A 13307-nucleotide genomic window follows, 5' to 3' on the forward strand; every position below is an offset into this window, starting at 1 on the left:
GATCGACAGGCAAAGGCTCCAAGTCTACCCTTTGCAAATAATCTTGTCCCTTGTTTTATCAACTTTTGTATTTCATTCTGTAGACTGAGGATAACCTCAACCTCTTGTCTGAATGAAGCACCATTTTGACACATTCTCACTGAAGATGTCTAAAATATGCACAAATCAAGCCAGGTAAAGAAGTTCCATGAGCTGAGATGAAAGGAAAAACAGAGAAATGATTGTTTGCCCAGATCTTCCAAGTTTTTAACAGCTTGTGGGGAGAGAGATGACATCTTCTGGGCTTTAACACTCTAGCTGCAAACTACTTATTAAGTTTAGCAGGGCTAGGTAGAGAGGCAGGACTCCACAATCAAGGTGAGACCTCTATGCAAAATCCCTGCACCAACCTTAGACATTACTAATTCTAAAGGGATGGAAGAGAACATGATCAGGTTGCTGAAAGGAGCTGCAATCTGTTTTGGACCCACTGGCCTCCTGTGACACCCTTTGCTATGCAGATGAAACTTCCCTAAATGTCTCTGTCACATCAAAATGTTAATTGCCATGGAAGTCATCCCAGTTTATCTGTCCCTCTTCCTCTCTACCCACGAAATCCCCTGTCTGCCCATCCCAGCAGCAGCATACAAATCAAAAGCCAAAGATGGATGGGAGCATCTAGCAGTGGCCAAAAATGTATATTTGGCTGTAACAAAAGAAGGGCTTAGTAAAGCAGATTTGGTGAGAGGTTCACAAAAAAGTCACTAAAGATTAGAAAGAATTTGGGGATTTATCATTTGGATTACATGCTATGGCAAACATAATTAACATGAAACAGACATACACACACATCCCATGATGGTATGCCAGGAAGTAACAAACAAGAACTGTGTTGTTATGTTAGAACTGGGATGAGATGTTATGAGAGGTCCCTGGCTGTCACAAAAATAAAAATCCCCAGACCCAGCAGAGGAAATGGTGGTAAAGAAATGCTAAGTGTAGTGATGTTGAATCCTACATTTTAGGTTATTAGCTGTGCTGAGGGAGTAAGAAGGCAGAGGGGTTGTAGGACTGCTGCTTTTGGTGGTAGCTGTAGGACATCTAGTTTCAGTCTAGGAATCAAATGGAGACCAGAAACTGCATTCTGATTCTGTTATGCTGTGCATCTGTTGGCTAACTAAATACAATCCACCATTAATCAAACTCTTTTAGTTTATTTTAATTGCTCATCAAGTTCTATGTAGTAATCAGGTAGAATACTAAAGTAATTTTGTCAACTTTGAAGGTTCCAGATTCTTTAGAGATTATGATTCTTTCTTTTAAAAAAAAAACTCAGAAAAATCTTACGTACATCAAAAAATTCTGGGCAGGCTTTCCTCCAGCTCCCCAAGGAATACAGACAGGGCGGGGTGGAGAGAGAGAGAGAGAGAGAGAGAAGCACATGCAATGCCCAGGTCACGTGAGAGCATGTGGAAGCTCCTTTGTGCAGGTACTGAAGAACAAGGGAGAGGACCTAGACCCGGAACGCCAAAGAGGTGTGTAATGCCCCCTGTTTTAGTATAAGACAGGCTCTGTCCACATTGGAAAAAAGAGATTTGAAGTCAGTGGCATTAACAGAGGCCTCCCACAGTGCTGGAAACTGCATAACGCTTGGCTGTGTCCCAGCCAAACTCATCAACAGGCAATCTCGTCATTTGCATGCGAATCCCCGAGGGCCTGGGGTATGTGATGGATTTAAGGGATTAGACAAAACTGAGACATCATGTTGCATCTTCCTGCTGAGAAATCACATTGCCTTAGCACTCGCGCTGCTGCCATGGATTACAACCTCCCTGTCAGAAATAAATCAGTAAGGAGGCTGCACGCAGACCTCTACCGCAAACAAGATGGGCAGTGCGCACAAGGTAGCAGGCAAGTGCATCAGAGGGCGCAAGGGCACCAGGATGCTGATCCGCATTTCATATGCCGGAGGTTAAATGCCCACAAGGCATTAGCTGGAGGAACATCAGTGACCAATGCGAAGGGAGAGGGCCAGCTAAATTATCATATGGTAAACAGACCAGGATTAATAGTGTTTTGACAAAATAATTATATACCCAGTTTGTCATTACTTAAAGATGATAGTATAATTGAAAACTAAGGGCTGCAGCAAACTGGGGCCCAGTGAATGGTTCAGGAAAAGTGGCCTGTCAAAAATATCTGAATGTCTGCATTCCAGTTAATACTGGGAACACCCATAAATGTTAGTTAACTATGGTTTGCACCTATGTAGCGTAGGCTTCGTGGCAAAGGGGTTCTCTGTAACACATACTCTGCGCTCAGGCACAGTTACCTTTTGAAAGAACAGGACACTCCTGAGAAACAAGCTGTAAGAGGTACAGGTGTGTAGTATAGACCAGTGTCTCTTTTTGCCAAGGGAGAAGTATAAAGAGTTTAGAACCATGTATTTGCATCTCTCTCTCTCTCTCTCTCTCTCTCTCTCTCTCAAAGAATATGGCACTCTAAATGCACACTCTTCTAAAGAGTGTCAACTCAGACTCTTTCATGATGCCTGCAGACTTAATGTGAATGAGGCATAATGTGAATGAACAGGAATAATGTGAACGAGAGCTTGCCAATGTCAATACCTTTATTCTATGTTTTCGCCTGTGAATTTGGTTTTAAATGTGTCATGTCTGAATACTGCAATGTAGTACTTTAAAATGTACAAATGTTCCTGAAAGCAAATTTGTAAGTCACTTTGGTTTGCCCTGGGCAAGACAAAGTGAGACAAGTAAGTGTAACAAATTTAATAAACGATGGTGATAATGATGATGATAAACTATTTTTGCAATTGCCCCCTTCATGGCCTTTGGTGTGTATGGCATGGCATGATATGGAAGCATTATGAGTTCCTGGATCATATGTGAAAGATGCTCCCCCAATTCTCATTGATAGGTTCTGCAATCTGGGGAAAAGCCTGTCCTTTCCCCTCAACTTTGGGCTAGATCAAAACATATTTGCATTTGCTGTCTGTGGCACTGCAGGAAACAATGTATTCTTCTATTGTGCTGTCTACAAAAGGACAGGCCATAAATGTTCATAACAGACAAATAATATTATGAGATGAGCACAGAAATGATAACAGTATGCATTTTCACAATGTAGCTATGGTGCAGCTGAAACAACAAAATTGCAGAGGAACATGCAGGTAGAGAAACATATAACAAGAACTCAAAAAGAGAGAGCTGTCTATTTGGGGACTGAAGGACATCAAGGCATGCCTCTTATGGATATTCAGGGATTTGGAATCAATTTTGACTTAGCAAAACACATCCCTGTGAATGTAACACTTCTTTTGGGATGAGACAAATATGCTGCTCCAGCATTCAACTTGCTGGTGTGGTACACAACTTCAGAAGCGGAAGCAAGTACATGGGTTGTGGGAGATGCAAAGGCAGAGATGGAAACTTATTCCTGAAACAGATATTGTTTTGTTCTAGCTTAGCAGTGCAAATCCAAGCACGCACCACTGAGAAATGGAAGAATTTTGGTTCTAGAAAAGGAGAAAAAGACTTCCTGCTCCTGAGAGACAAGCAGGTGTCCTTGAGGCCCTCCCTTATCAACTTCTGCAAAACTACTAGAGAAGGGTTGTGGGCTGGGGAAGGAGGGGACAGGGAGAGATGGGCCAACGGACTGGGAAAGGGGTGGCCGTTCATCTACTTCACAGGCAAGCTCCAATCTCCCTTCCCAACTAGTCACCAGCTGAGCCAGCAAGCCTCTCCTCCCTCCTCAGAAGGGAAAGGGCAAGAGCAGGAAGGAAACTAGAAAGATATAAAATGTTTTGCAAGTAATAATATGTGACTAAAGAGAGGGAAGCTGTTACAGGTGGTGGAGAAGGAGGATTGCTGAAAGCTGGCAGTATGGGGGTGGGAACAGGGTACAAGCTAACTGTGGAAGGAGAAGGGTAGAAGACATGACAGAGATTAATAAAAAATATTTGGAGAGACTTGGGGAGGTGGAGGTGGGGGAAAAGGGAACTATGAAATAAAAATACACTTATGGAACTGTAGGAAGAATTGTAGGAGCTGCACTGGCTCCCGGTGGAGTACAGGATCCGGTTTAAGGTGCTGGTTTTAACCTTCAAAGCCCTATACGGCCTAGGGCCCTCGTACCTACGGGACCGCCTCTCCTGGTATGCCCCACAGAGGAACTTACGGTCTTCAAATAAAAACAACTTGAAGGTCCCAGGCCACAGAGAGGTTAGGCTGGCCTCAACTAGAGCCAGGGCTTTTTCGGCTGCGGCTCCAACCTGGTGAAACGCTCTGTCACAAGAGACAAGGGCCCTGCAGGACTTGACACCTTTCCACAGGGCCTGCAAGACAGAGCTGTTCCACCTGGCCTTTGGTCAGGGCGCAGCCTGACTCCCTCCTTTGGCAATCTTTACAAAACTTTAGTTTATGGTTGCCATCAATTTTGATTTTAATTAATTTTTATAATGTTTTTATAATGTTGTACTGTTTTAGTGTTGTTAGCCGCCCTGAGCCCGGCTTCGGCTGGGGAGGGCGGGATATAAATAAATTTTATTATTATTATTATTATTATTATTATTATTATTATTATTATTATTATTATTATTCTAAAACTGGGTGGCTGAGTCCAGACGCCTCCAGAGCCAACCCTGTATTTACCTTGAGGAAACCTGACCTATGGAACTCCTTGCACAAGGAAATAGCTGTGATAATGAATCCAATGATTTACAGAAGAGGGGACGTCAATAGAAAATTGTGCCAGTTTACTGTTGGCTGATTATGCCAATCACCACTGTCATTTCATCACTGGCTTTGCCCACACACTGCCACTTTGTGACTGGCGGGCGTCAGTAAATGTTAACCTTCTCAAGTGGGCTCGGGGGAAGGAGAAAGTTTCAGAGCCCCTGTACTACACAGAACAATGTATATACTTTGTAAGCAAATCATCATCATCTCAGGGGAAAGTAGTGATCTGAGAGTCACAGATTTTACCCATTTTCCACATCCACAAGGACTAGAAAGATACTTAGCATGCAGTGCCAAGTCAAAAACAGGAGGGGGCCAGGAGAATCGAGACTTCTCATCCCATTCCAAGAATTCAGGGTGAATTATAACACAGTCCAATCACAGGTGCACAATCCTGCAAGAAAGATTAGGCTGAAGAGATAACTTGCTAAAGGGCATTCACAGAGGCTCGTGGCTGAGCAGGGATTTGAACCTCTCTACATGGGATCATGTCGTGGAAGAGCAGCTCTCAAGCAGCAGGTAGTAAGTCTGAATAGCATCATAGCCGAGCTTACTTTTGTTGTTAGAGATATCACATTCAGCTGCCCCACAGAAAGTTACTTCCTCTCCCTGCTGACCATTTAATCCTCACCCGCTGCTCCCCACAGCTACACTATGACGCTGAGCACAGTGCTTCATTTTTTTTGGAGCACTGTAGTAAGTCATGCTAGGTATAGTAGATATGTGCTGCATCTGATTGAGGCGAGGTTTGGGTCAAACCTCTAAAATATCCACCCTCCTGGGATGCCAGGTTCCATGCAAAAGGCCCATGAGAGCACGACATCTGCACAGTTACATCAATTGTGTTTTAAGGTTGGGACTTTAGGATGAAGGGCGGGTAATTAACAAATAATAAAACCCAATTCAAAGTGCTGGATTTGACCTATAAAGCCTTAAATGGCTCAGAATGGCAATATCTCAAGGACCAACTCTCCCCATATAAACTGTCCCAGACACTGCCATCATCATCCGAGGCCCTTTTTTATGTGCCTCCTCCATTGGAAGTCCAGAGGGTGGCAATACAAGAATGGGCCTTTTCTACATTGGCTCCCCATTTGTGGAATGCTCTCCCCAGGAAGGCTCACCTAGCACTTTCACTATAAATCTTCATGTGCCAGGTGAAATGTTCCTCTTACACCATGTCTTTGGCCAATTAATATTCTACAGACTCTAAAATGTGTTTGTGGGAGTGGGGCGGTTACTGTTTTTGTTTTAACTATTTATTTTGTGCTTCTATCCTGTATTTTTCTCCTGTGAAATGCCCTGAGATGAAGGGCAGTATATAAATTTAATCCCTCCTCCTTCTTCTTCTTCTTCTTCTTCTTCTTCTTCTTCTTCTTCTTCTTCTTCTTCTTCTTCTTCTTCTTCGCTGTGTGGGGTCAACTCAAGGAAGACAGTCCTAGCCGAGTGGCAGAAAAACTACTCTGCATGCAGAAGAGCCCAGATTCAATTTCTGGTATCTTCAGATAGGGCTTGGAGAGACCCCTCTCTGGAATCCAGGAGAGACACTGTCAGTCGTTGTGGACAATGCTGAGCTAGATAAACTAAAAGTCTGACTTGGTATAAGGCAGTCTCTTAGGTTCCTAAGAGCAGCTTTTAAGCAGCTGGGGTAAGTCTTACTTTAATGCACAGCCTCCCTTTAGAAAATCATATGCACTAATGCATATGACCTGCTGGAACAGATATGCAATAATGTATGCAATAATGGGACAGATATGCAATAATGCATAGACCTGCTGGAACAGATATGCAAGCATGAGAAAATAAAACTGCTTCACAAAAGAGTCTATTCTCACCTTTGTGCGCCTTGGCCTACTGTCACCCTGGGTTCCATTAGCAGTCCGACTCCAAAGACAGTCGTCCACATGCCTGTGATACTCTTTCCATGGCACCAGAGTCTTACAGAGGTAACACTTCTCATACCTACCAGGCCAGAAGAGAAAGAATCACATCAGGATTCACTCTGCCTTGAGTGCTTTTTGCTTCTCCAAGCCATTCTGTGGCGAAGGCTTGTCAATGTGCACAGCAGGATGACCAATAAAACTGGCCTGATGCCAATCAAAAGGATGGAGTGATTAGTGGTTTTCCCCCAACTGCTTTTCTGTGTCCTGCTGCTGCAGCAGTGGGATGGTAATGAAATCAGCTCCTCTAACTATCTCAAACAATGCCCGTTTCCCTTCAGACATAAAACACCCTGTCAACACAGCTGAAATGAAGTGTTATGCTTTTGGAAAAGGGAGTTACATTTTGCCTATGAAGCATACTATGTGCATTAAATCAGAGATATGTTTTCCTGAGTTTGAATGAACTCATCTAAACTTGCACATCAAGTCTTCCAGGGCACAGACTCCATTTTACACCTCGCAAGATTTAGAAGGGAGAACTGAGCGTCGGCCAATTTCCAGAAAATTTGGCAGAAATGTCATCCTCTCCCAACTCCTTTCACTCCAACCTCCTAAACTGTGTGCACATGTTTCCGTGCTGTGAAACTGACTGTGCCCACCAAGCAGGAAGGACAGCTAGACCACAAGAACAACATGAATGAACATGCAGTTGTGCAGAACTTGAACAGGGTGCAGCTGCTGAACTGTGGGGTCCTGAACTGAAACAGCTCAACAAGCCTCTGAAGAGCCCCCTCCATGCTAAATTCTGCAGTACTTTTCCATATTTTCTTTCCAGTCATTGCTGATTACCAAGATAATGTGTCTAAACAGAAGCTGTCCTCTCTATAATTAGCCTAATTCCATTAGTGATGTTGCCATCCAGTGTTTGTAACAGCAAAATTACTTCCATGGCAGGGATTTTTACTGTCAGATCCTTTCTTATAATGCTGTGTGGGTGGGAGGGGGAGGAGGGGTGGCAGCAAGAAAGATTAAACAAAACCATCTCCATCTGAACAAAGTCTAATTTCATTAAGGATATCACTGCAGGTACCATCCTTGCCAGCCTTCTTCATCAAGCATCTCTCTGACATGCAGATCTGCCACTCAAAGCTAACTCACTCTTTCAACAGCTACCTGCTCTTAGAGCTTGTCAACAGCCCAAGGTTCTGCTGCTTGCAGGGATTTGATATATGTTCACTTTAGCAACTGTAGCCAATGAATTATAACTAAATTGCATGTTTTGTCCCAGGGCAAACAAACAAACAAAAAAAATGCAGCTCAAGCTTTGTGGGGGCAATTTTCTACCACTATAGGATTTTGCTTGTCAGCCACTGTTATAGATTACTTTGAAAACAACAACAACACACAAAAGCAAACCTCAGAGCAATTGGAACCTGCTCATTTCCACCACAATGAAACACCATCATTACAGATTTGTGCAGTTGTACAAGCAATCCCCTCCAACACCTTGGTAGAAAATGGGCATACTTGTTGTATGATCTTTCTTTGAGACATGGAATGGAGGGAGAGGCAAAGCAGGGCGCAAGGAAACGCAAGCTCAGATGAAACATGGCAGCCACAACAGGCAAGTACAGTGTTAGCACTTGAGTAGCAGCTCTATGTGGCTTTTTGTATAATGAAAATGGCTAGAAATTTTGACTCATTCATAATGGTTTGACTTGAACCATGCAAATGCAATCCCCAGTGGCACTGTCTGATTTCCAGATGATTTCACTGTATAGTGTACTGCAGATCACCAGCTGATTGAATCAAAATGAACTCAGCCATGATCTGCCAAACATTTATAAAACTTAGATGCCAATCCTAGCATTTCATGATCCCTGTAGTGCTGAAATAGGCAACCTTTTTTCTGTATAGGGCTGCACTCTCTCAGGAGTAATATGTGTGTGTGGTGGGTGGGTGGGTGTTTGTGTGCAGAGCTGAAGACACCAAATCAGATTGTCAGTTACCCCCTTTCCTCTCTCCTCTTCTTCCCTGCCCAAGAGATCGAATGTGACAAGGACAAAGATCCAAGGGCAGGGATTTCAAAGTTCAGAACCAACCTTCATATCACCCACTGAGTTTTATGGGGGAAAGTATTGTTCCATGTGTGGCAATGGCTTTGGAGATGAATGGAAGGGTGGGAGAGCTGGGGAGAGAAAAGCGCTAAAACAGAGAGTAGCATATCAAAAGCGCCTCAGCAAAGCTTGACAGAATACAAACAGAACACAGAGCCAGTCAAAAATAAGTGAAAGGGAAGCCAAAGGCAAAAACAGGTAAGAATCAGCTGGGCTTTCCTTTCACAGGAGTCTCTCAGATGCCAGAGTGAAGGATGGTGGAGGCAGACAGTAATGCAATCACCTTCAAGCAGAGAGAGACAGTGCCAAAGCTCCATGGACTGGGGCAGCAAAGGGACCAACAAATGGCCCCAAAGAGGTTCTTCAAAGGAAAGAGGAAAAAGTGCTGTAACATGGCAGCATGCCTACTTACCTGTCAGTGTCAGCAGGTTCTGACGACTCTTTGCAACTGGTGACTTTAGTCTTGGCTGCTCTCTGTCGTCGGGTTAACACTTCAAAACAAGAACAGAACAGTTGTTCCACCTCACTTCTTAAGAACCTGAGGAGGCTTGTCAAGAGTCCCAACAAAATACACAGTGTGCATTTGGAAAGCATTTTCAAAGCTCTCCTACCCAGGCAGTACCAGTTCGTTTGGGGACATCACAGTGGGAAAAGTAAAAAAGAGGACTCTTTTTTTAATGGCCTAGTCTTTCCTACTGTGAAAGCTGCAGCTGTAAAGCTTCCGCCCAGAAAGAATATTTGCTAACTTCTTTGTCCTCCTGACATAATATAACATAAAAAGATAATGACAGCAGCGTTTAGATGTTACTTGCCTCAGCTGACATAAACACTTTTTTGAGCAAATATTGTATAGCTCAGTTTCAACATTCACATGGCCTCTGTTGGCAGCCTAAAAAATTAAGCTAAAGAGCTGTTTCAATGCCTGAAATAAAGATTAGGTTTGCTTACTTGGCTGCACTACATAGGCCAGAACCTATATGGAAAACCACAAAACACAGGATTCCTGTATGTAGGCTTCAGGCTCTCCATCTCTTCCAGAACTGTGATTCAATCCGAGGAAGTGCAAGACCCTTGGGCTCAGTCAAGGCTTGGCTGGATAACCTCAATGAGTAAAGGTGAACACTATTACAGAGGCTTTCTATACACTGCATAGCTAAGCATTAAAAGTCTGGTAGGAAAGGAGGAAGGCTTGAACTGTGGGCAGGATTTGTTTATTCAGTGTGCAATCCAAAAATATCCTATTTCTATATTCAGAAAAAGCCAGGCACATTTACTTGCACTGACTTAAGGTGTATTGTCTATTTTGATTGAGATCCTCGTTGTTGTTTTTGGCAGACTTTGGGATCCTTTGGCAAAGATTCAGTAGCGGAAGAAGATTGAGAATAAGGATGAAGATCCATGGGGGCAGACGGGACGACAAGTAGGCATTAACAAATGGCATAAATCCTTTGCCTATTACTGGACACTAGACATTCTGCTCATTTTGCTCTGTTCCATGTAGATTCCACACTTTCAGCTGAACTAACCATGTACAGTGGTGCCCCGCAAGACGAATGCCTCGCAAGACGGAAAACCCGCTAGACGAAAGGGTTTTCCGTTTTGGAGGCGCTTCGCAAAACGAATTTCCCTATGGGCTTGCTTCGCAAGACGAAAATGTCTTGCGAGTTCCTGCGGGGTTTTTTTTTCCTTCCCCCCCCCCCTTTTCCTAAGCCCTAAGCCGCTTATCAGCTGATCCGCTATAAGCCGCTAAACCGCTAATAGCGCTAATCCGCTAAGCTGTCAATGGGCTTGCTTTGCAAGACGAAAAAACCGCTATACGAAGAGCCTCACGGAACGGATTAATTTCGTCTGGCGAGGCACCACTGTACTTTGAACCTGTAGAATTCAGGATGGATAAAATAAAGTACTCCTTCTTGCAGTACATAGTTAAAGTATGGAGCTCGCTCCCCCAGGATGGCCACCAACTTGGATGGCTTTAAAAGAGAACTTAGACAAATTCATGGAGCAGAGGACTATTGATGGCTAGTAGTCATGATGGCTATGCTATACCTCTACAGCTGGAGACAGCAATGCTTCTGAACACCAGTTGCTGAAACCATGGTTTCCAGTTTATGCTCCCTGGTTTCCCACAGGCAACTGATTGGCCACTATGAGAACAGGATGCTGGACTAGACGGGCCATTGGTCTGATCCAGCTGGCAATTCTTATGTTCTTAGCACCCACGAGGACCAGGAGCACACTTTTAACAACAACAAAACAAAAGGCAGGTGCTAATTAAGCCAACATTGATGCTTTTGAATTATGGTCTGGAGGAGACTCTTGAGAGTCCCATGGACTGCAAGAAGATCAAACCTATCCATTCTTAAGAAAATAGATGTGCTCACTGAGTGCTCATTGGAAGGACAGATTGTGAAGCTGAGGCTCCAATACTTTGCCACCTCATGAGAAGAGAAGACTTCCTGGAAAAGACCCTGATGTTGGGAAAGATTGATGGCACAAAGAGAAGGGGACGACAGAGGATGAGATGGTTGGACAGTGTTCTTGAAGCTACAAACATGAGTTTGACCATACTGCAGGAGGCAGTGGAAGACAGGAGTGCCTGGCGTGCTCTGGTCCATGGGGTCACAAAGAGTTGGACATGACTAAACGACTAAACAACAACAACAATTAAGCCAAATTTTACACTGCACTTAAGTACACATACATACACCCCCTCAAACAATGGTTGACTTCTTTTTTTCAATCAGAACCGGTGATGAGGGTGACCCAAAAAATAATAAATAATAATCAGTGCTATGTGTTTGTCAGCAAGCCCAGCCAAATGCTCCAGCTTTTCTTACCAAATATATATAAGGAGAAACTTAAAAGTGCTGTTCCATACAGTTGAATTCCTTTCAACATATTCCTGTTGACAGGCCACCAGCTATGCTACTTGGGGAACATATCAGATATCCTCAGCCATTTCCACCAGGGTGCTGGAGTTTCTAATGCAGAAACAGATGTTGCTTTAAGCACTCTTGGGCAATTTAGTGGAGGGGACAGTGTATTAGAACACTTTTACAGCCTTGTATCAGATCTTCCTGTGCTCAATATTCTCATTAGGAGAAAGGTCTGAATCAGTGTTATAGGCACTATAAAACTGTTACTGTTTGCTCAACATCTGCTGTAAAGTGGGTGCCCACAGAGTTCAGACTAGAAAGATGCCTTATTGGTGCCAGAGCAGTCTGGGGCCTTGAAACATACATTTTTGCTCCACAGTTCTTTTGTCCCTGTTCCCTTGCTGGTTGCTATAATTGACTGGTTCATCTGCTACTTTTCATGAGTGGATTTGCCCCAATATATATACTACAATGACCAGTGTGTAGTCTGTGCGCTCTCTGGGTTGAAGCTTGTGCTTGCAGAGGATTCTGGGGTGCCCACTGTGTGAGAGCCAGTGTGGTGTAGTGGTTAAGAGCGGTAGATTCGTAATCTGGGGAACTGGGTTCAGGTCTCCGCTCCTCCACATGCAGCTGCTGGGTGACCTTGGGCCAGTCACATTTCTTTGAAGTCTCTCAGCCCCACTCACCTCACAGAGTGTTTGTTGTGGGGGAGGAAGGGAAAGGAGAATGTTAGCCGCTTTGAGACTCCTTAAAGGGAGTGAAAGGCGGGATATCAAATCCAAACTCTTCTTAAGACAGAGTGGATCTGCACTCTCTCTCTCTCTTTTTGAAATGCTGACCAGTCAGTTATCAAACTTGTTTCCACCAGCCTGGCCTGGATATGAATCAGTGACCTGGGTGCAAGAGGCTTCCATGCCCTGCTGTTAATCCCCAAGTCACCTGACGCTCCCAAAGGCTTTTTCACAAGCTCGTTTGCAGCAAAAGCAGAGAAGATCTCTAAGCCAGTGCACAGTTGTTAATATTCCTGTAACAGTCTTTCTCAGAGTGCCTTGTGCACAGCTCAGGTGTTAATCAGTGCTATTTTTTTCCAAGAGAAAGGAACACATCTGGCACAGCAATCCTGCTAGAAACCTTTGGGACTGGCGCTACAGAAACACCAGAAAAGACCTGGTGTGACAGCTGTGCTGCCAAGAGCAGCAAGAGAAAGTGCAGGGGTGGCATCACTGGTTGGCTCAGCCTGTCACAGGTGAGCTGGCCTGCTCCCTTTCCAAATGCTCAACCCAAGAGTGCTATTGCCGGATTGCGCCAGCAGAGCTCAACTCCAGCAGAGATAGCAAGCCTAGAACAAGGTTCCCAAGGAGGAAGCTTAGTGGGGGAAAATCTTAACAGAAGCTACAAGATAAATCTCCTCTTAGAGCAAGAAAAGGAGTGGGCAAGCATGCCTCTCAGCCATCTATACAAAATGAGCACAGCATCTCCCCTCAAAACATGCTGAGCTAAGTCAGACATGCTCACAATGCTCATTGTAGTCAAATTAAAACTTTATCAGCTTCAGATTTCTTCTTGTCAGTACAAAAGAACCTTGGCATCCTCCTGACTTCTCTAGATATCATCTAAACCATCTTTTTTTTGTGTGTGTGTGCATTCCACATTGCCTAGGCTTTTCTGTCCATACTGAGATGGTCCAGGAGC

The 13307-nt window shown here is 44.0% G+C and overlaps 1 protein-coding gene across 3 annotated transcripts in view; it reads right to left on the reverse strand.

Moving 5' to 3' along the window:
- The window catches only part of UIMC1 (ubiquitin interaction motif containing 1), an 85771-nt gene that overhangs the window by 4045 nt on the left and 68419 nt on the right, over nt 1-13307 (reverse strand). For all 3 annotated transcript variants that reach the window (XM_081850206.1, XM_081850205.1, XM_081850204.1), the window contains exons 10-11: nt 9149-9227; nt 6572-6698 (exon numbers count right to left, since the gene is read on the reverse strand). In XM_081850206.1, coding sequence (XP_081706332.1) covers nt 6572-6698; nt 9149-9227 — 206 coding nt within the window. The remainder of the gene's footprint in view (nt 1-6571; nt 6699-9148; nt 9228-13307) is intronic.

This window comes from Podarcis erhardii (genome assembly GCF_964252035.2).
Source record: "Podarcis erhardii genome assembly, chromosome: 2".
In the NCBI taxonomy this organism is placed as follows: domain Eukaryota; kingdom Metazoa; phylum Chordata; class Lepidosauria; order Squamata; family Lacertidae; genus Podarcis; species Podarcis erhardii.